The sequence below is a fragment of the Mesocricetus auratus genome, unplaced genomic scaffold, assembly GCF_017639785.1.
Source record: "Mesocricetus auratus isolate SY011 unplaced genomic scaffold, BCM_Maur_2.0 Super-Scaffold_100041, whole genome shotgun sequence".
Taxonomy (NCBI): domain Eukaryota; kingdom Metazoa; phylum Chordata; class Mammalia; order Rodentia; family Cricetidae; genus Mesocricetus; species Mesocricetus auratus.
Window position 1 is genome coordinate 6,098,776 of NW_024429218.1, and position 24,074 is coordinate 6,122,849.

At 46.3% G+C, this 24,074-nt stretch overlaps 1 protein-coding gene across 1 annotated transcript in view; it reads right to left on the reverse strand.

Annotated features, from left to right (window-relative positions):
* Positions 1–1,570: 1,570 nt before the first annotated feature.
* The window catches only part of CUNH4orf51 (chromosome unknown C4orf51 homolog), a 35,553-nt gene continuing 13,049 nt past the window's right edge, over positions 1,571–24,074 (reverse strand). Inside the window, exons 2-6 of the mRNA XM_040734854.1 lie at positions 23,897–23,973; positions 8,404–8,462; positions 5,786–5,846; positions 4,762–4,835; positions 1,571–1,889 (exon numbers count right to left, since the gene is read on the reverse strand). Coding sequence (XP_040590788.1) covers positions 1,782–1,889; positions 4,762–4,835; positions 5,786–5,846; positions 8,404–8,462; positions 23,897–23,973 — 379 coding nt within the window. The 3' untranslated portion in view covers positions 1,571–1,781. The remainder of the gene's footprint in view (positions 1,890–4,761; positions 4,836–5,785; positions 5,847–8,403; positions 8,463–23,896; positions 23,974–24,074) is intronic.

Here is a 24,074-nt window from a genome sequence, read left to right on the forward strand (position 1 = left end):
AGGACAGCCTGAGTCATAAAACTCAGCGCATTCCTTAGGTGTTAGGTCGTCTCTCCTCCGCGTTAGTCCTTTGCCTTTGTTTTAGGCAGCACCTGGTTTCATTTTAAAAATCCCAAATAAAATCACCCTGCCAGGGAGGGGGTGGGAAGAGAACAGAGGAAAGCAAAGGAAAAAGGGGGGACCTGGGAGGAAGCTCGGCTTGCTGGGAAGCCCAGTCGAGGACCAGGACGCCACAAACTGATTCCCTTTAGCTGCCTGGAATACCTGGCGGCCGGGTCTCCTCCCTCTCCTCCCTTACCCAGGCCACAACACAGTCAGTGCTATCCCCACGGGCCACGCGACCCTCCCCAGACCCCTCAGTTTTCCACTCAGTAAGCTAATCTTTAATAAACCCCAAGGAACTTTCCAGATACAGCGCGCACTATGATTCCTTAGATCGCCCTGCCTCCTTTATCTAACTCATTGTGTGAGGCTGGTTCTTTTTTCCCCCTTAAGCTAACTTCTTTTTTTTCCCCCCTGTTCTGTTTTTCCTGTAGGGTAGGGGAAATCAGGGACAGGCGCAGAAGGCGCAGACTCAATGTGGCTGGTCACACGGAGTCTCTGTGGCCAGGTTATTTCTGTAAATTTGTCTGTAAAGCCGTTGACATTGATTTTCTAGGATCGAAACAGAATTCTAACGAACTCTGGCTGGCATGCGGTAAAAAAAAAAAAAAAAAAAAAAAAGAAAAGAAAAGAAAGAAAAGGCACAGCGAACACCGGGGCGCTGAGAAAGCCTCGCCACGGATGAGTGTATCCCTGGGGGTGGTGACGACGGTGACGCGCAGTCACTATGGTCCTCGGGGGCCAGCCGGGGCGCCTACCCAGAGGTCCCCTCGCTCTGCGTGTGCAGGGCAGCCCGGGGGAGCCTCCCGAGCGGCCCCGGGCTGCGTTTTCAATGCACGGTCCTGGCGAGCTTAATGGAAACCACATGAAGGGTTCCCGGGAAGCAGACCAGATGGCTCCCAGGGAACGTGTTTAGCCCAACCTGGGCTCAAGGGAAAAAGAAATAATGGTGGTGGTGATGATGGCTGGCTCGTGTGGGGCGGTTAGGGGTTAGGGTGAGACTGTTTTCTGTGCAGCAGGAGCCACGGGTCGGAGGACAGGCTGGATGAGGGCCGCGGGGCCGCGGGGTGGCAGCGGAGGGCGTGGCAGTGGGGTGGGGCGGGGCGGGGCGGGGTCCTCCCGCGCCAGGTCCCGCCGTGCTGCAGGGCGACCGCGGGGCTGCGTGGGGACCTCGCGGGGGCAGCCGCAGCAGGAGAGGAGGCGCAGGGCCGTGGGCGGCGCCGTGGGCGGAGCCGTGGGCGGCGCCGTGGGCGGTGCCGTGGGCGGCGCCGTGGGCGGAACCGTGGGCGGCGCCGTGGGCAGGGGAGCCAGAGGGAAATCTGGCCGAGGAGGGCCTTCTCTTCTGAGCGGTGGCTCCGGAAACCGAGGAGTCTTTCTCGGACGGAAGAGGCCAGGCAGGGTGGCTCTGGGGCCCGCCATGGTGGCGGTCGCACCATCATTTGTGAGGTTCTAATGGGAGACTTGGCAGTTACTTTGAAGGAACATTTAATCATGATCATGACAGCGCCCTCGCTACCAGTGTACATATTCACACACACACAGACACATGCACACACACATGCACACACACGCGAGCACACATGCACACACGCACACACACGCATGCACACACACACGTACACACACCTCCTGCCTTAATGGGTTAATGCAGGAACTAGGGCCCTACATCGTTCTTCAAGTCAGTTGAACATCGGCAGGGAGCCTCTGCCGTAATCGGAGTATTGATCCGTCTCTGAGTCCTCCGAGGAGCCAAACTTGCTTTCATAATCCCATTGTCGTCGCCCAAGCTGGAGGGGGAAAACAGGCCCGATTGTCAACACTCGCTCATCCGCAAAGGTCACTGTTCCCGCAAAATTGGGAATTAAATTGTCTCTTTCAAAGCAGACATCATTCACGCGGAGGGGCTGGCATCTTCCATCTCTTAAAAACACCCTTTCTGTTTTGTGTGCCTCAGTCAGGAAGGACAGATCAATAAGCAAGGCGAATTTAGAAAGACAAGAACTCTTGGGATCACTAAAGACCTGCTGATTACAATCTCCTACCCACCCTTCCCACCCCACGCAACTCCCTTAGCCAGGCAGTCCTGGGTGTGAATTCTCAGTCCTATATCATGAACTTCTCCAAATCAGGGCCCAAGATTATAGATAGTTCGAGGACCAAAGGCCCTCGTCACCAAGCAGACTTTTTAAAGGGAAGATCATTGGTGACCCGGCAGCTCTTGCTTCTTTCCTCAGTACCTGTTTAACAATATTTTCAATTTCAGGGCTGGAGGGATGGGTCAACAGCTAAGAGCACTGGCACTGGTTCTACTCCCAGCATCCATATGATGGCTCACCTCCAGGAGCTTGGTGGTACCTTCTAGCCTTTTCGGGTATCAGGCACACTAGTATACAGACATACATGCAACTCGTACACATAACAAACAGCAAAATAATGACAATTTTATTTTAAAATTGAAATATTTTGCTTTACTTATTTTTAGTAAGGATTCTAGGCTCTACATTTCTCAGATAAGTCTCACATATTTATTGTATTTGACAGAGGGGGGAGAAGGGGGAAGGAGAGAGAGATAGATAGAGAGACAGAGAGAGGGAGGGAGAAAGAGGGAGAGAAAGGGAGAGAGACAGAGACACAGACAGAGACAGAGAGAGCACTTTTAGACTATTAGTACATCACAAAAAAAAAGTATGAAAATGTGTTTAGGGGAAGGGTTAGGAAAATTCCTGACAGAGGAGGGCATGTGTCCCTCAGCACAGCTGAGACACTGGTTGGCGATAGAATTGCCTATCCTCAGAGCAACTCCATGCAGCAAGAGGGAATTACTTAATAGTAGTTAATCATTCCCTCAGACAACTCCCAGGAGGAGACTGAGAGCAACATGCTTTCAAGAAATCATCTTCCCCTCCCAGAAGAGAGCCCCAGCCCTCCAGAGAAGCAGGTCCTTAACTGAGTGCTCAATGAGCTTTCAAGACCCCCCACAGCTTCTGGGGACCCCTTGTGTCTCACCCCAACAACCTCATGCATCCCCCTCCACAGCCCCACAGCGCTGCATACCAGAACTTAAGTGGTCAAGTTATCCTTTCTCCCTAACACACATAGCTAGCATACCAAGCCCATGACATCACAAATATAATTACTTAGCATGAAACTGAGTTGTTTAAATTCAGCTTAAACAAAGGGTATAATAAAAATCGTGGGATAGCTAAAATTATTGCTTTGTTTTATCATAAATGAAGTCAGTAGGGCACACAGAGAAAACAAATTTTCTTTGCTTTTTAACCTATTCTTTAGGAATCCCTGCCAGAGACTTGTGTTTGAGTTTTGTGGGTGTGCTTGTGTGTTTGTGTGTTGATGTGTGTATGGATGCCTGTGTGTGACCCTGTATGTGTGTTTGTGTGTGGTGTGTATGTGCCTATGTGTACCTGTGTGTATGTTTGTGTGTGTGTGTGCGCACGCGTGTGTGTGGCATGTGTATGTATGTGTTCATGTGTGTGTGCATATCTTTGCGTGTTTGTGTGTTGATGTGTGTATGTGCCTGTGTGTACCTGTGTGTATGTTTGTGTGTATGAGTGTGTGTGTGTGTGCGCGCGCGCGTGTGGCATGTATATGTATGTGTTCATATCTTTGTGTGTTTGTTCATGTGGGTGTACTCACCTGTGTGTCTGTATGTGTTTGTGTGCCGGTGTGTGTGTGAACATGCATGTGCTTGTGGGCATCAAAAAACAACTTCTTGATCCTCAGATGTCATCTGCCTTGTTTCTCGAGACAAGTTCTCTCGCCGGCCTGCTGTCTGCCCAGTAGGCTAGGCTGACCGGCCAGTGAACCTTAGGGCTCCATCCACCTGCATCTGCTTCCTCCTCACAAGGAATTTCTAGCCCATGGCACTACACCCAGCTATTACGTGACTAAAGGAAGGGCTGCTGTTTCCAAGGCAGACGCTTGACGGCTGAACTGCCACCACCCCGGCCAACCCCTTCTGCCAGAATCCTAAGGCAGAAATGGACCTCACTTAATGTCTGTTTTAAAAGCACTGGGATTTGCCGGGCGGTGGTGGCGCACACCTTTAATCCCAGCACTCGGGAGGCAGAGGCAGGCGAATCTCTGTGAGTTTAAGGCCAGGCTGGACCGACAGCCTCCAAAACAATACAGAGAAACCCTGTCTCATAAAAACCAAAAATAATAAATAAATAAATAAATAAATAAATAAATAAATAAATAAAAGCACTGGGATTTGAGAGGCCTGATGAGTCCAGTCAGAGTCCTGGTCAGGGGAGGCCATATCAAGGAGATCAGGGACAACCCACACTGGGACACCGGGCAGGCAGGGGAAACTGGAAGTACTGGGGCACTGGGCACCCAGGGTGGGCCCCCAGGGAGGCAAGACGACCTGAGAACTTAGTGGATCCGTCACAGGAGCCAGAGCCCTCAGCCCTCATCCCCTGTGGGGAGTCCCCGTCCCCAAAGCCTCTCTGAAGGCTGTTTCCTGAACCACACAGGTCTGCACAGGCAGTGTTTGGAGACCTCTCCTCAGAGCAGCCCATCTTCCGGCAGAGTCTAAAGGAAGGTTATTTTCCTAGGACCTAAGCCCCCCACACTTCCACTCATGCACTCACATACACCCAGGGGCGGAGGCGGGTGTTAATGACAACATAAACTTACTTGTTTCAGAAGATTTTTCCCTCTAGCCCTGTATCTCATGAGGAGCTGAAGGCCTGGATTTGTGGGTTTCACACCTAGAGTGAAGACACATTCAGTGTCTAAGTGCTTCAGGCAGAGCAAAGTCTACTAGGAATAAGGAAGGAACTGACTGGAGTTTTGTTTTCCCTACTGAGGGCGAACCCACAGTCTTGCCCAAGCTAGGTAAATCACGGAGCTACGCCCTCAACACTCTTTTTGCTGCTTTCCTTCTAGTTCTGGCGGTGTTCTGGTTTGATTCTTCTGAGGCAGGGTTTCACGTAGCTTTAGGTGGCCCTGAGCCTCCTGCCTCAGTCTCCTAAGTGCTAGGGTTACAGGCATTAGCCAGCACACCATGCCCAGCCCTCCTCCCTCCCCTCTCTCTTCTCCGACTTCCTCCCCCCAGTCCTCCCTGAGACAGCCACAGCATGTGGACTTAATACCCGGCTAGCCTTGAGCTCACAGAGACGGCCGCTCTTCTGCCTCCCGGGTGCTGAGGTTGAAGGTGAGCTCCACACTCAGGCTTTTTACTTTTCATTTTGAGACAGCATCTCACTAAACTCCCCGGCCACACCTCAAATTGCAATCCTCCTGCCTCGGCCTCCTGAGAAGCTAGGATTGAATGCTACGTTACAAGGCTTGGCTTGTGATTTCCTGACACCCTGAAGCGCTTCTTAAGTCAGAAGCCCCAGGCCCTCACTGCAGTCTCCCCAGCCTCAGCAGCAGCTCCCCACAATGCTTATTCCCAGAGCTGCGGAGGTCAAATGTGTCTGCTGGATCCCTGTCCCCTGTCAGATCTGACCCTGCTTTCTTCATGCTGGGTCTCACAAAGTGAAGTAGCAGGGTAGGTGGGAGGGCGGGGGCGGCAGTGGGGGGCTCTACTAAACGGCCCCTGACCCTGGAAGTCGTGAGAACAGCAGACAGAGGTAACAGCCCTCAAAACCAAGACTACAAGCAGATAGGACTGACAGCTTATTGGTGGATCGCATTGGGGGGAGGGGACACTTACGAAAAGCTCTGTAATCCAGAAGTGTTGAAAAAGGAGGCTCAGAACCCCAAACCTGATGTGCCTGGAAGACAGAGAGTTGGGAATTAACACCAACCAAGGCGGGCGTGGGGGTACATGCCTGAGACCCCAGAACTGGGAAGGCTGGCACAGGGAGGCACTGAGATTGGAAGCCAGCCCGGGCTACATAGCAAGACTGTGTCTCCGAACCAAAACAAAACAACTGAGCCCAGGGTGGCTGAGAAGAGGGCCCTGTGGCTGAACAGCTCTAAGCTCAGCCCCATGGCACCTACCATAAAACTGTAGAAACCCAAAACCGGGGAAGTGCTGGCTAACCGTAGCGCTGGGGCTGGGGCAAAGTGAGGGTGGGGGCAGGGAGCAGACAGGCCGCCCCAGGGCTCACCACCAGCTAGTCAGTGAGCTCCAAGTCTGGTCACACACACACACACACACACACACACACACACACACACACACACACACACACACACACACTTTCCCAGTAATACGCATCTAACAAATTTCCTCTGCTGGTTGTTTTCCCATCCAGCATTTTGATGCTGCTGTCAGCATCCACTATACCCAGCAAAATGAAAAGACAAACTGGCTGAGGAATTTATGAATGAGGCTGAGCCAAAAAGTCCGGTCCTAGTATGTAGACAGTTTGTGAAAATCACTAACACAAACAAACAAAACCAACTATCCCGACAGAAACATGGGCGAAGGAAAACAGTCGTATTTCAGCTTCCGTGGGTTCCACACTGTGACTTCGCCTGCTTGCTGAAGTCTGTGTGTAACCGTGAGGTCAATGTAGCACTTTCGAGGTCACCGAGGAGCACACCCAGAGTGGAGAATGGAATCCCCTGCCATGTGCGCTCACGCCAAGGTCAAGCATGACCAGGAAGCCTTGGCCGCGCTCTCTTAGGTAATTAAATGTCCTTTTCTCGGTCTCTTTAGAACTCCCCTTCTGAGTTTTTGTGTTTCTTTGTTAGGGATGTTGCTGTTTAAAATGGTCCTGACCATCATGCTGAAGTACGGTGCAGGATCCAAAGCAAAAGAAGGCTGTGGTGCGCCTCTCAGGGAAAAGAACTCCAGTAATTAGCCTCCGCGGTAGCGGCACTGGCCCAAGTTCAACGCTAACAAATTGACCTATCTTGAACAGTCTTTGAACAGAGACATACATATAAAAATTAGGGATGGATTTTTAATTTTCAAGTCTTTTATAATAAAGATAATTTTAAAAACATACAAAACAAAGTTTGTATGTTGATAAATTGACAAAAACGAAACAAAAACGTTGTAACCAGAGATTTACGGAACCCAAACTTTACATCTCCCATGAGAGCAACTGTTTGCTGTTCATGAATGTGGTGTTCAGTTCAGCTTTAGAAAATGTGACTTCTGCAGATAATGAGAACCAACTATTGCTAATAAAAACACGCATGTAGCTAATAAACATGAGGGGAGAATCTTCATCTATCCAGGAAAAATTGACTATTCTCATCTGTTAAACTGGGAAACGCTGAGGTTATAATTATCTCCATCACCGTTGGAGGGGAAAACCCACCCTCACTGTGCATCCCAAGTTGACCTTGAACTTGTAGGGCTCTCTTGAATGCTGGGATCATAGCACGCACCCGTAGGCCTGGATTAAGGCAGGCATGAAAATAGAGGAAGGCATTGAGGCTGATACGGGGAGGCCATTTAGCTGTGAATAAAACCAGCTTACTTCCCAGCCCAAGCATTTTACTTCTGGAAATGCACTAAGATGAATTTACCATTGCATAAATGTGTTTATGATAACTTCTACCTATCGTAACACTGTTTATAATAATTATAAATACAAAACCCCTAAATGTATAGCAAATAAAAACAACAAGGAGAAAAGGAAAAAGGAAAAATGCTTGCAGATACGGGACATTTTTAAATTGCACTATGACCCATACAGGCTTATATGGGTCAAGTGATGATAAATGGTTATGTGTGTTAACAAGGATAGGTGTTCATAAATATATATATATATATTGATATATAAGAGCAGATTATAGAGGACAAGGTCCAGCACGACCTGGTCAACTTACTGGATACACGTTTATATGCAGACATATGATGTATATACAAGCATATCGATTTTTGCAAGCAGTGTGACTAAAATGGGTTATTATCTCAGAGAAAGAGGAAAAACTTCCCATGTTTTCATTCTCTTGAAATGCTGTGACTTGAACCCAGGGCCTTCTGAGGTGACAAGCATTTGCTTTGCCGCTGAGCCACACCCAAATCTTGTTTTTTGTTTTTCACTGTTTCCATTTCTAGCCTCTTCGTTGTTTGGGAGTTTACAGTCAGAGACTTACAAATTTACTATGCTTTTTGACACGTGCGGGAAAGAGACCATGTGGGAGAATGTGGTAACAGCCTCAGCCCAGCCAGTTGTTTGGTAACTGTGGTTACCTACGTATCCCCTACTAGGAAGCTACACACATAATGCCCAGGAAAAACCATTTGACAAACGAATATCTGTCTTTAAAACTCCTCCCCTTCGGGGTTGCTTTCCTATGACTAGTAAGCAGTATTCAGTCCCTTCCACATACTATTAAAAGTCCTCAGAGAGAGTCGGAACATACCACTTTGTGCTTGACGGTGAGCTGAGCGCCCGGAGAGGATCTTGCTATGTCAGGGAGCCCTGTGTGCAGATGAAGAGAGACATCAAGATGAAATTGCTTAGACTCGTAAGTTAGACACCTACTCCCTTCCTGCTAGCCCTTGACCCACAGAACAGTTAGGGGGGACACTGTGGCTGGCTTTGGGGAGGGACACACATTTCCATGTCTGGAACATCCTTCTGTGGCCACCTTGCTCTTAGAATCTGAGGACATGGAGGCGTTGAGAAATCTCAAGGCTGTGCTTTGTCCGCACCTGAGATGTCAGGTGCCTCGTAGAGCTCCCACGCTCTGACACACTTTTCACCATCGTCTGAGCAGGGCTTCAGAAAGCTTACTGAGCTACACCACCACCACTGTAATCCGAGTGTCTTTTTCCTCAGACATTGTGGAGGAGAACAGGGAGAGCTCGTCTTTGGGAATATGCTTAGTTAGACATTTTTCCTTGCAAGCTCACACACTTGACAAAACAGTGCAATTTGACCTCCGCTTTCTAATTAAGGATGTTCCATTACCCTGACTTATGAGTCGCCCCACTTCCGAGGTGTAAGAGCTAGTGAGAAGGCTTGGCTGATGAGACTATCTCGTAACTGCTAACTAATTGCGCCTTCAGAAACCAGGCCCTTAACTACTGTGCCAATGCCGAGCGCCCCACACTCTTGGTTTTAACTGCAGACTGTCAAGACGGCAAGTGTAGGCTGGTAAGCCCCTTCCGTGGCTGAAGCAGAGACATTCTAGCGTGGAAGGGTTCTTCTGAGTCATCTACTGGTGTGTGTCATGGCGGCACTGCCAGAGACTTTTGTGATTCCGTTTTTCACTCCGTAGGCTGGCTGTCCATCTCCTACTTGACTTCCCTGAAACTTTAAGTTCCTCCAAGTGAAGGCTCAGGAATGCAATGTCTGGTGATGATGGCAAAGTTCTGTCTGTCATTTTGGAGTACTGCGCATGGTGTATGCATTCAGAGATAGGAGATGTCATGAACATCCTGTAAGGATCTAAGATGGCTGTCACTGTCTGAAGACGTTTTTCTGAAGACCAGGGCTTTCATTGGGTTTTTCAAAGTGTCTCAGAAGCACCAGTCATCACTGTTTTAGACAGTTGTTAGCCATTGGAGAAGATGGCAGATTTCTAAGAATTGAGCATTCAGTAGTCTATGTATGAGCTACACATTATTCTATGATTGGTAAAGTTTTGGGGGCATAGTAGTTCTTCCATGGTCATACATGCAAAAAATACTTTAATGTACCCCTAAAACCCAGCAAAGAGCCACATGCATGCATCAGCAAGTCGACATTCAAGCAGGTGAGAGCCTGGAGCCCGAGTTGGATCCCAAGACCCATGTAGCCAAAGGAGAGAATGAACTCCTGTAAGGTCTCCTCTGACAACGACACATGCACCGTTGCATATGCTACTCCCGATAAATAAAACGTCATATTTTAGGATTCTGATAAAACATGGAGTAAACAGTTACAAAGTACGTAAGAGGATTCTGGAATTGGTTATCACATTCTTTTCACTTTTAAGTTGTGAGCAAAATATTCATTCATCTGCCTTAACAACTAAAGAGAGCTATCCCCATATTTTAAAGAAAGCTCACATCAGGAAAATTTAGGAAAGCCGTGCATGAACATTCCCCAAACATGTTTGAGCTGTAATTAAAGACAGACCCAAGAGCGATGTTTCATCTTTTCCTGTCTTCAGCCACATAGCTCCAGCTCCTGTGGGGGGCAGACCCCTGGTCTACCCAAGTCACTGCTGTGCCCGCAAGAGAGTGCCAGCCTCGCGCTCACAGACAAAACCAGCCCGTGTCATGCTTCAACAGGGGAGTGCACGCAGTCACAGATGGCATCCGTGACCTTCTTAACAACAGGCTTGGCTGCCAAGGTTCCCAGAGTCCAGGCTCTGCAGGGAATTTGGAAACTGTAGCCTGACACTTGAATATTTTCCGGCAAACACATTTAACTATTTATTAGTCGGTTTCCTAATTTAAACTGGGGATGCAATCCGCTAAACAGAGCTCCCAGGGCCTGGAAGGGACCCTGTTGCTCCTCGGTCAGGATTCCCGCGCTGCGATTCTTTGGGCCTGCTGGCAAAGGTCTGCCAGAGCTGCCTTCTTCCTCATGGTGGGACCTCAATTCTGCGCCAAGAGCATATCACTCTGCCCCAATTTTTTTGGTAGCCAATATTATCCTTTCGTCTCTTTTTCTGTTGTTTAAAAGAGATACAGGTTTTTCTCACAACAAAGCATGCAAATTAGCCAGAAACCAATGAATTCCCAGTGTTAGACACACTCCCTCCTGGTTTGCCAGCTCACACCGGCTCACACCCCAAGTCTACATGGAAGCCCTGAGGTGAGTTCAAGTTGCTTTGCTCTCTGCCTTGCACACTCTGGGACAGTGGCGGCTGTCAGGCCCACTGTGCACCGGAACCAGAGGGTGAGAGCAGGGTTAGCCCTGAGGGTGAGAGCAGCGTTAGGAGGGCACTGTGTGCTCCCTGCCTGCTTCCCGATCTCACACAACGGCTTTGCCTTTCCTAGAGATGGCGGGCACACGAGAACGGCCCAGGAGAAACGATGCAGGCTCCCCTGCAAAGCTTGTGGCACCCTAGTCTCCCGTCACCAGGACAGGCTCTAAGGGCGTGTCCTGGAAGGGAAATGGAGAACTCCGACCCTGCCAGGCCGTGGTGCCGGGAAGATGGCTGGAGGAACAGCAGGCCCACTCCAGGGATATACAGTTGAGTGAAGAGTGGCTGATGAGCAGGAAGCCAGCTTGAAAGCTGGCGGATGGGATATCGGGTGCAGTCATGGAGAAGGCATGGGTCTTTTGTAGGTTTGGCGGGCAGATTTCATCCTGTGCTGTCTCTCTGTGGAGCTGGGGGTTGTGAGAGCCTTCCCCTTGGCCCATTTCTGGACATCACAGCAGAAGGAGGCCTTAGAGAGGGAAGAGCAGACCTCTGTGTGAGGGAGGCCCTTGTGCCCAAAGTCCCTCTCTTCAGGAAAGCCCTAACTCATCCGCTGCAGCCTTCAGCTTGGCGCCCCACCTTAGGAGAGAAAGCTTTGGAAATGGTTCAGTAACAGCACAAAGGAACATGTCCCCCAAGGCTTAACACAAATGAAAGCAACGGAGCTTGGGAGCCGTAGGACATCCGCCTTAGTAAGAAATCAAGGAAAGGTCTGCCCTGTGTCTGGGGTCCCAGCTGCCCCCAGTGAACCAACAGTCCACCAGATCTCTCTTCTTCTCACCCCAGAACACACTGACCACCACATACTCAAACCGTGTATGTTAAAGGTTCGCATTTAGGGTTTGCCTGGTGAACTTTTCAGTTGCTGAAATAAAAATCACTATACCCAAAGCAACTTAAGGAAGAAAGGTGAGTTTGACTTGAGGTTCCGCAGGAAGAGTCCATAGTGGCCAGGGAAGTAGGGCAAGAAGGCAGGAAGTTGACTGGTTGCATTTTTCACACATACATCGGAAACAGAGACATCAGATAGGACGTGGGGTGAATTTGTCAAGACTTTGGTCTTTTGGTTTGTGAGACAGAGTTTCTCTGTATAGCCCTAGCTGTCCTGAAACTCAAACTGTAGACCAGGCTGGCCTTGAACTTAGAGATCTCTTCTGGACTATTATCTTAACTATGTAAAGATTTTATTTTGTGACAGAATACTACTTAAACTATATGAAGGTATGTTACATTTGTTTCCTCTGCATTTGTTTAATAAGGATGTGTTGCTGTGCCTGCCTGGGGTACCTGACTACTCTAATGAAAAGCTGAATGGCCAATATTTAGGGATAGGTGGGGCTGGTGGACAGAGAGAATAAGTGTAAGGAGAAATCCAGGCTTGGGGGAGTAAGGGATGACAGAACGAGGGAAAAAGAGAGAGAAACACCTGGGGCTAGCTGGACAGACATGGAGTACGACAGACAGAATGAAAGACAGGCAAAACGCCCCGAGACAAAACGTAGATGAAGAGAAACAGATAAAATTAAATTATAAGAGCTGTAGGGACAAGTATAAGATAAGACTAAGCACTCATAAGTAATAATAAGTCTATGTGTCATTACTTGGGGTTGGTAGTCCGAGAAAGCCTGCCGCTGCCTCTGGAGTGTCCACCATAATGTCCTGGCCCAGCCCAGGCATGCTGTCTAATCCTCTAAGCATGTGTCAATCCAATCCAATCAACAATCAAGACCAACTATGGGGGGGGGCATCTGTTTTCTTTTGAACTCTGTGCAAGATACTGAAGACTCAAATCAGACAAGTTGTTGTCTTCAGGAAGCTTATGTTTTAGACAAACACATACAGAGAAAGCAGAATTCGGGTAATTGTGTTCCTGAAAGAACAGTGAGTAAACGTTCTAGGCAAAAACTGGCTTGGAGTTTGCACATTTCTAAGTGACTAAAATGAAGAGGAAATAGGAGATGACACAGGAGTCATATCCACACACAGCCTTGCAGGGTTTAACCCGAGTCTGAGAGGAAACAAAAGCAGTATCGTCTTCTTCATGCCTTAGTATGCTCCTGTGTAGAAACTGGATGGGGTCATACAGACTTACAAGACATTCTTGTCAGCTCTTGCTGCTTCCTGGGGTTGTTTTCACTAGGGAGAGTGTGTCACTGAAGAATTACAATGGTATTCAAGGAGGAGAAGAAAATGAAGGGTACACATGGTTGAAATCACATGGGATATCACGTATCTTTCCCCTTCAAGCATTCTTTTTTGTTTTTAAACTCTCTGGGTATAGATGTTTTGCCTGCATATATGTGTAACACTTGCATACAGGGTACCCAGAGAGACTAGAATTGGGCTTTGGATCTCCTGGAACTGGAGTTTCAGACAGTTGTGCATAGGGAGAGATCTACATATTCGTGGGGCTGACCACACCCATTTGGGTGTGTTCACAGGTCTGTAGAATCTAGGAGAGATAAACAGCTAGTGGGAGGAGACTCTCTCTCTTTGGGTTCCAGTTGCAGCCTGGAGAGCAGGTTCTCAGCTTTCTTGGCTTCTCACATAAGTGATTTCTCCCTCAATAAAATATCACAGGACATCCCTATTTTGTGTAGCTTAATATTTCCGTGTTATTTGGTGTCAGTAAGTAAGTTTACCCAGCCTCCCTGTCCTCTGTCTCCCTCCCTGGCTGGGTGCCAGCCACCAGCCTATGTGCGTGGTCTAAAGCCCCGTTCATTTTGGTGCTCTCGGAGGCCCTCCTAAGTCACCGGGGTTTCCCATCTCAGTCCTGTTCTCCTGCTGGGCACGGTTTTCTTCCACGAAACCGAGTCCCATCCCTTTTGCTCTCCTGCTGCACCAAAGACCGTGCATCTCTGTGGCCCTCCCATCTGCCTGCCCAGAAATCAACACTCCTGCCAAGCCAGCCCGGTGATCCCCAGTCCCCAGGGAGCTTGCAGAATGAGCAGCCACTAAACACCGCAGCTTCCCAGGCAGCAAGCCACGCCTCTATCAATGGTTGCCGAAACGAGCATCCCAAAAGCCGCATGGTCCTAGCTTTCCTTCCTGCCTATAAGATTCTGCAGCACTCCATACCTGCAGAGTCCCACAATCCACACAGGGCTCTTTCCCTTCCTTTGAACAAAATCCTCCTCTCTAAATTTCTGTAAAAGCTACTTATGATATTTCAAATTCCACTGGGAAATACAGAGCACCCGTGGAGGAGCTGTGTTTGGCGGCACACCTGTGTTACCTGCTGGCCAAGCATAGTTATTGCAGGTAAAAATCCTTTCCTCAACCTGAGATCATTGGAGGTGAGTTTTGCATTCTGGCAGTTTAGCTGCTGATAAGATTACCTGCTTTATACCATGGCAGATAGTCTAATGATGGAGAGTGTTAGGGATCTTATTGTTTATTTCATGAATAATATCATGGGAGAGAGACATCCTCCAAATGTATTTGTGTCTGATGCTAACGATTAGCTTCATAATACATATAATAGCATGGAAGAGATACATTAATAACAGGGCAGAAAACAGGGAAATTGTGCAAATGATTGAAAAATTAGAGTCAAAAATTCAAAATCTTCAGGCCGATGGGGAAATATCTAACAAAGTAGACACTTTGGAACTTAAACATAACAACTTACAAGACAGAATTGATTCCATGTATCCTGCCCTTATGGCCAAAATAGAATGGATTCAGCAGGACATAATCAGCCTGGCAGAAACAACTTGTTCCATGTATGATGACTCCACTAATAAAACTCAAAATCTGGAACATCAGATTATTAAATTTACTGAAACAATTCATTCCATATCTGAAGATACTGACTGGCTAGTAGCTAAAACACTGTTCCTAGAAGGCAACTTACATGCCATTCAGATAATATCTAAGGATGAGAATATTAAATGCTTGGGATCATGTATAAATGATGAATCAAAGAAACAGGCAGACTCTATGAAGCCCTTAAAATTTTTTGATCCAGGAAATTCAATCGTTCAGAGAAACGGTGGTCACTACACTGCAGGTCTTAGATGACTTACAATCTGATATATCAGATTCAGATGCACTAGCAACAGGTCATCACAGAGGTTTACCTACACATCTCAGACACCAGGAAGATCTTCCTAAGGTTGTTATGCCATCTCCTATGGCCTTCCCAGTATCTATGACTATGAAACCAGCAACAAGGAGGCATCCTAATGGTTCCGTTGCTTGTCAGTGGGAACCAATACAGATGAAGGACCTTAAGGGGATCAAACAAGCAATTCCTTGTTGGGGAAGTCCTGTGTATTTGTCAATAAAGCACTGTTGGCCAATAGAGAATCAAGATAGGTGGGACTAGGAGTCCAGGAGGACTCTGGGAAGGAGAAACACAGAGAGTCAATATGTAATGCCATGGAGTAGAAAGCCCGGAAACCTCTCCGGTAAGAGAAATACTTAGATTAGCAATTATGGGGTAATTACTTAAGTCAGAGCTAGCCAGTAAGAAACAAGCAAGGCCAACAGCTTCATAATTAATATAGTCTCCTGTGTGTTTATTTGGGACCGATGCGGCTCTGGAACCAGGCTGGCAGGAAGGCTTCTCTCAAGGAAAAGGCTTCCCTTTACAATTGTTTCTTATGGTTTTCATTCCTCTTATGTTACGGAGTTACTGAATTCTTGGGCAAGTGTGAATAGGGTGACCACAAAGGATTGGAGTCAATTGATTTTGGCTGTGCTACAAAATTCATCTCAAATACAATGGAGGGATGTATGGAGGGAGGAAGAAAAGGCCCTTGAGCTTCAAGGCCTAAAGAAAGGTTATGAAGCTCCCCAAGACAAAATTGTTCCTGAGGACACTTACAATGACCTACAGGCTCAGATTGAATATGACAAACACATCTTGTCTTTATGCCATACAGCAGCTCTGAATGCTTTGAATAAGGTTCATGAACTAGGAGAGAGGATAGAACCTTATACCAGGTGGTACAAGGACTGAGAGAAAGGTTAACGGAATTCTGACAAAGATTGTCCGGAGCAATAGAATTACAGCTAACTGATTCAGATTATAGGTGAATCCTTATAGAATCTCTAGCTTAGGAGAATGCAAATCCACAATGCAAACAGGTACTTTGGCCATTAAAAATCAGATCAGCATCATTGGGTGAATGGGTCTTGTATATAGTTAATATTGAGTATAAAGATCAAGATATAGAAGATTTGATAGGAGAGGCAATTTCTAAAGGTTTGAAAAGGCACCAAGATGCCAAAGACATCTTGTCGACCACAGACAAGCAAGGTAACCCTTTACAATCAGGAAACTCTTCAAAGGGCCTCTTGAAGGTCCCCATATCAAAAGTGGTTTGGTCATTCCCAGCCACTGTGGAGGACTATCTATCCGAGAACAATTAGAAGATCCACTACCTATTGTAAAGAATAATAGTTCTCTGGATGATAGATTATCTACAGAGGATGAACCAATCATAACTGGATGAAACAAAAAAACATATTTTGGCAGACTCCTATAAATGATAAAAGACCAAAATTAAGAGCGCAGATAAATAACATTATGCTAATAGGCTTGGTGGACACAGAAACAGATGTTACCATTATAATCCAAGAATCTTGGCCTCCAAAATGGCCACTACAAGAAGTAAATGTTCAGTTCTTAGGGACTGGAACCTTATCTCAAGTAAAACAAAGAACAAGATGGGTAGACTGTATTGGGCCAGAAGGACAAAGAGGAAGACTGAGGCCATATGTCACAGACACTGCTATAAATCTCTGGGGCCATGATCTATTTCAATGATGGAATACCCAGATTAACATTCCTCTTGTGTCAGATATGAATCATAAACAAGCTCCTAGTGGTAGAAGAAATTTTGTAAGGCGCTACAGAAAACAGATGCCAAACATACAAGTGGTATAGAAACAGAATGCTAGTGCCAAACCTACAGAGGAACCAAAAGCCCTACCCTTAAAATGGCTAACAAATGAACCTGTCTGGGTAGGGCAATGGCCTATGACCTCTGAGAAGCTAGAGGCTTTAGAAAAACTGGTTCAGGAATAGCTAAATGCTGGACATACTGAAGAATCTACCCACCACTCAATGGAATTCTCCTGTATTTGTTATCAAAAAGAAGTCTGGTAAATGGAGAGGCCTACTGATCTGAGAGCCATCAATAAAGCAATTCAGCCTATGGGATCTCTACAGCCTGGGATGCCATTACCTTCTCTGATACCTAAAGGATGGCCAATTATAGTAATTGGTCTAAAAGATTGCTTCTTCACTATACCTTTACAATAAAAAGATAGGGAAATATTTGCCTCCACAGTGCCTACCTATAACAACAGGTTAGAAGATTTCAATGGAAGGTTTTGCTACAGGGAATGTTAAATAGTTGTAGTTTATGCCTATATTTTGTGCAAAAACCTTTGGAAACAATTCTCAAATAACTTCCACAATTCATAATTTGCCATTATATGGATGACATACTGCTGACTGATTCTAAAGAAGGAACATTGGAAAAGGCTTTTTGAGGTAGTAAAGAAAATTTTACCTTGATGGGGATTACAGACTGCCCCTGAAAAAATTACAAAGAGGAGATTCTATTAATTATTTAGGTTACAAAAGAGATATACAAATAAATTAGACTGCAAAAAGTACAGATCAGGAGAGATCATTACCAGACTCTTAATGATCTTTAAATACTACTAGGAGAGATTTCTCAAATACAGACAATTATTGGAGTAGAAGAGCATTGTTTAAAACACCTAAAAATGGTCCTAAAAGGAGGTAAGGACTTAAATTGTCCACCAATATTATCAGCTGAGGCTGAATAAGAATTATAATGGGTAGAAAAGAGAATGCGAGAAGTATATATGGACTATGTGGATCCAAAGCTAGACTGCATTCTGGTTATTTTACCACCTAGAGAATAACCTTCAGGGATATTAATGCAGAGGGAAGATATCACATTAGAATGGCTATTTCTGTCACATAAACAGAATAAAAAACTCAAGACATATATAGAAAAGATCTCTGATTGGATTTTTAAAGGTAAATTAAGGCTTCATCAACTGACTGGAAGGTACCCAACAGAGTTTATTGTATCTTTAACAAATGAAGAAATTTCCTCTTTATGGAAGAATAATGAATATTGGCAAAGGGCTTGCAGTATCTTTTTGGGAATGATTAGTAACAATTATCCCAAAACAGAGAGAATCAAATTCATAAAGAAAACAATTTGGATCCTTCCACATATTGTAAAAAAATGCCAGTCTCTGGAGTCCCTACATTCTACTCTGATGCAAACAAGTTAGGGAAAGCAGGCTACAAATCAGGAAATATAAGTAAAGTAGTTCAAAGCCCTTACAACTCTGTACAAAAGCCAGAGTTATACACCATTCTCATGGTACTTAAAGACTTTACAGAGCCTCTCAATATAGTTATGGATTCACAGTATGCAGAGAGAGTCATCTTACTCATTGAGACAGATGAATTTATTCCTGATGATATGGAATTAACTTCATTGTTTATATAACTGCAGGACCCTAACAGAAATAGAACTCATCCTACATATATAACACACATCAGATCCCATACGGGTCTGCCAGGTCCTCCAGCACAAGGTAATGATGAGATTGATCATTTATTAATAGGAAATTGCTAGAAGCTTCAGAATTTCATTAAAAAACATGTTAATAGCAAAGGTTTAAAGAAGGATTTTTCTACCACTTGGCAACAAGCCAAGGAAATAATAAGAAACTACCCCACCTGTTCATTCTATAATCAAACTCCATTACCAGCAGGCAGTAATCCCAAAGGTATTCTCAGAAATGAAATTTAGCAAATGGATGAGTTTCACTTTCCAGAATTTTGAAGTTTAAAATATGTGTACCATACCATAGACACATAACTGGTATACCTCACACGCCTACAGGTTGAGAGATGTAATCACATTTTAAAAGAAATGCTCCATAAACAGCCATGGGAACAAAGTCCCCAAACAGAATACATAACGCTTTACTAACATTAAGCTTTCTTAATGTTAATGAGAAAGGACAAGCAGCTACAGAAAGACACTGGATTACAGAAAAAACTTCTGAACTAAATCAGCTGGTGTATTTCAAGGATTTTATGACCCCAGTTTGGAAACCAGGATATGTGTTACGTTGGGGAAGGGGTTTTGTCTTTGTTTCCACAGGAGAAGAAAAGCTTTGGATTCCATCAAAATTGAAGATTTGATCTGAACAGGAGAAACCTTGGGAGTTGGAAATATGACAGCTCATCCACAAAGTCATAGTCTATGATGTATAAGGACACCTCACAAAAGGAAAGGGAAGTGTTTTGTTCTTGTCTTCACAGGAAAACCCATCTCCAAACAGTGAAAAGATACTGAACGTGTGGATACCTAAAGAAGAGAGGATGGCTACCCAAAGGACCATTAAACAAAGAAGAATCCTATGTTTGATATCAATGTCTAATTCTCTTAACTTTGTCCTTATATCTGTTTCTCTTTATTTCCCAATACTCTTTTGGTCCCAATTCACTTAAACCAATGCTGGCTTTGGAGCTGGATTTGACTCTCCTCCTCTAAATCCAAGCATGTTGTTAAAATAAAATCCAGAGTTTCTGTATTACATCAAGGAGCCAATTGATGTAAGACAGAAGAAAACAAAATCTAGGTACTGTCTGACCTCATTCATGCTGCCACGAGCCTTGGTCCAGGCCAAGCACACAGGACATCTCAATGCCCGAAACCTCCAAAGCAGTGTAGTGGCAGCAGCCTACCAGTACTCGAATGTACAGGAGCTTGAGATGGACTTGAAGTCATCTGTTTATACTCGGTTCTTTCTCTGAAAATCTATTTTCCCTCACATTTACCATCTTCCTTATTGTTGCCTTTTCCGGTATGCATACATGTAAAAGTTGAAATTACTTTGTTGATATTAACGTTTGCGTTTTCCACGGAGAACAAAGAATTTCCTAACAACAATCTTCAAACACCTCCCGAAGCAGCAAGGGTGAGAGAGACTAGTCTTCTGTGGATATACGTCCTACCACAGATTTGTCAGGGACAGACACAGAGCTGGACAGAAGTTGTTTGATAAGGCATGGCATAGAATAATCCATACAGCAAAGACTAAGGAGAAAGTTTATTGGTCGTTTGTTTACTGGGTTTCAGGAAGCTTGATCTTTATTGGCTACTGCTCTGTTCGCTGATCTAAAATCTGTGAAGCATGTGATGCCATCTTCTCTGTCCAGAGATTCAAGTTCAAAAGCCAGTACTTGGGAAGAAAACTAATATTAATGTGAAAGGAACACCATGTCACTGTAGACAGAGTAAACAGAACTGAACTTGCTGACAGGATGTAATGAAAGAGTTTAAGAACCTTTTTCCTGTGATGATCATGAATTGAATTTAAGAACAGTCCATCTTGGGGGCTGGCAAGATGGTTCAGTTGACAAAGTGCCTGCTGGATAAGCACAAGGATAAAGTTTAGCTCCCATAATCCACACAAAAGCTGGGCATCGGGGCCTGGAGAGATGGCTCTGTGGATAAGGGCACTGGCTGCTCTTCAGAGGACCAGGGTTCAATCCCCGGCACCCACATGGTAGTTCACAAACATCAGTAACTTCAGTCCCGAGGGAACCAATGCCCTCTTCTGGTCTCAGCAGGCACTGCATATACCTGGTGCACAGATATCCATACATGCAAAAATTCATACCTGTGAAATGTATGTGAAATCAAAAAAAATAAGCGTGGCATAGTAGTGTATGCCTGTGATCCTATCACTGAGGTGGAGACAGGACTAGTCAGCCAGCCTTGCTGAATCAGTGAGTTGGTTCAGCGGGGGACCCTGTCTCAAACCATAAGGTACAGGTGACTGAAAAGAGTACCTGACCTTAGCCTCTGGACTCCATATGTACATGCACATGCGTGTACATTCACCTGGGTACACACACACACATTCCATCTGGACACACACATTACCCCCTACACACACACACACACACACACACACACACACACACACTAAAAGCAGCTCGTCTGGTAGAGTGCTTACCTGGTTAGCATGCACAGATCTCTGGGTTGGATCCCCAATGCCGCATGACTTGGTACAAGGGTGCATGCCTATAATCCCAGAACTCATGAGACAGAAGCAGGAGGATTTTGGTTATGTAGTCTGAGGTCAGCTTGGCCTACCTAAGACCTTGAATAGGAGATGGGAAACGAAAGTGGCGCATTGCGTATTGATCAATTATTGTTGCTCATGTTACCTCCTCTTGGACCTCCACCCACCCACCCACCTGTGGACCTGCGTGACGGTCCTCTTCCCGCAGGCTGTCACTGGCTTAACCAGTGTTCTAAAGGACACCGACAGCCACATGACTGGAATGGAATTGTGCTGTGTACTCAGGTTGGAGGCACTACCAACTTGCCTTCCTACAAACCAGTGTTTCTCAACCCTCTCCTAGTTCCTTGGCCCTTTAGTACAGTTCTTCCTGTGGTGGCAAGCCCCAACCGTAAGATTATTTTTGTTGCTACTTCATAACTGTAATTCTGCTACTGTTAATGAATCATGGCGCAATTGTCTGGTATGCAGGATATCTATGAAAGGGGTCGTGAGCCACATGTTGAGAACCAATGATGTAGATGATGATGTGAGCAGAGTGCTTGCCTCACCGTGTGAGTTTGGACCTGTGTTCTGGTCCTATGCTTCCGCTGGTTTGCTCTTCAAAGCAAAGGGAACAAAGTCTTGCCTGATTAACCACAATGGAAAGGGCTACGTTTCCTATCATTGTGCATCGGCAAGCCATGGAGGAACACTGAAACTCCATCTCAAACTCTTCTCCTAACCTCAAGTTTTATTAGGAAAGCAGCATAGCAGCGGAGCCACCCAATGAAAACACTGGGAACCTTCATCTCCGCCAGTCGGCAAATACCCACAAGGCTGCTGAGTAACCCTCCCCGCCCCCCAGCTCGCCCCATTAGTGCCTTACAACTTAGATCACCAAATGGGCAGAATACCAGGATATGGTGTGGTGTGCTTGAGACATCACTTGTGATTGTATTATCAGTCTTACTAATGCTCCAGACTTGACTCTGAGAGATGGCCTTCATGCCAGACAATCTGTTTCCTCCACAAAGCCAGACTTGGCAGCAGGATGGGAAGCTGTCCTTCTCCAGGGTGCAGCTGTTGGTAGGATGTAGCTGACCCCCGTCCGAGAATCCATATCTGAGCTCACTGGTCTCACATTGTACATGAGAAAGGAAGACTGTTCTCAGGCTGAAGGGAAAGGACCTGAGTGCCCTCCTTATCCCCCAATCCTTGCCTGAAGGTAGTGACAAAGGACTCTAGGGTGCCAGGGATAATAGCACCCAAGAGGAAGAAAGTCTGCACCCTTGAAAAGCCACATAGGCAGCTAGCCCACAGAACAACCTTTTGCCCTTTATATGAAGAAAGACATTCTTCGGTTATGTAAAGAAAAAAGAAATTAACTGGAATTTAATGCCTTACTTTGGCATCTAGTGTTAACATCAACTGGCTAAAACAAAGTGCTGGACAGCCGGTGACCCCGGCCTTGATGTCTCTCATCTGAGGTCAGCGTACCCAGCACAGTGCAGAGTATTAACACTTTACTAACGAAGGCCAGACCCGGCTTGAAGGAACATTCTAGGGCTAACATGGAGGAGGGAGAGGCCGCTTAGAGTAACTGTCGCTTTTACAAGCACTGTATCTTGAGTGGAACACGGTTGCTCCCTTGAGAGAGGGGGCTTACGTTTTTAGACAAGTGGAAGCCATGTGGGCCACAACCAAGAACCTGAGAGCAAAAGAGAAAAACGCAAGAAGGCGATAGAATCGGGTTTTTCTGCCACTATATTCCCGCAAAGCTTGACACAAAAGCATGGATCCCAGCCACAGATGGGAACGCCTTTGTGGGAGTCCAGATGCCCAGAGGGAGTTTCCACCACTTCACTGAAGTGAAAGACTCAACAGCAGATGCATTGAAAGGTCAGAAAGTAGGCTGGAGAGACTGCTCAGTGGTTAGCCCACACGGCACCTAATAACGGTCTGTAATTCCAGTTCCAGGGGACAGAGACACCCATGGAAAAACACCAATGCACATAAAATAAAAATAAATAAAAAATTTAAATGACAATAAAAGAGGACAGAAATCTCCATTTCACTTGCCTCAGGTCACAGCCAAGGCAGCAGAGCTCACAGCCGAGAGATCTCAGCCTGGCACTTCCTCATGGGGTAGTAGAGGGCAGTGAGTGAACCTCTGACTCCTCCTGCCCTGCAAGATAGCACCCAAGAGGCTCTGTGCTTCCTGACTCTACCCGGAATCCTGGGGTGATCAGAGTGCTAGGTGCTGAGGGAGATCAGAGGCAAGAACTCAAGCCAGCCAGAGCCCGGAGCTCAGTCAGGGCCATGGTCCTGCTCCCCACTCCAGGCCACTCAGAAGCTGCTTTGCCATCCGCTGGGCACCTCACCTGACTCACAGGCACCTCTCCATCCCCACAGCCAGCATAGGCCTGCCCCACAGATGCAAAATGCAGAAAGGGAGGAGATGCCAGGGCTCTACATACATGCTCATTGTGCACACAAAAACACACATGCACGCACCACACACATGCACAGATGCACACAAACATGTACACATACGTACCACTCACTCATACACATGCACACATACCCAGTGCACACACACCTAACACAAACACACAGCCAACACATACACTGTCTCTGTCTCTGTCTCTGTCTCTCTCTCTCTCTCTCTCTCTCTCTCTCTCTCACACACACACACACACACACACACACACACACACACACGCTCACGCACAGAGCTATGTGAAACAGCTGATAAACACAGTCACGGCAATCACATTGTAGTACCGATGCTTATCAAAGCATCCTGTAGATAACCTGGTACACACTCTTGGCATCCACCAGTCTACCTCAGTTACACAGGGGAAAGGGCCTGGAGGGCTGTGCCTGGGGGAAAGGATCATGAACTAACCTTTGCCATCTGCGGCCTCCTGGGAACCATCCTGGCCCGGTAGCGTGCCGTAGGCAGAGCTGCCCAGCAATGGTGTCCTAAAGAAAGCCCAGGGGAGAAACAAGTTACAGGCCGGTAGGCTCAGGATCACAGAGCCTACAGATTCAATTCTCACTTGGTTTCTTAAGGTTCTGCTACT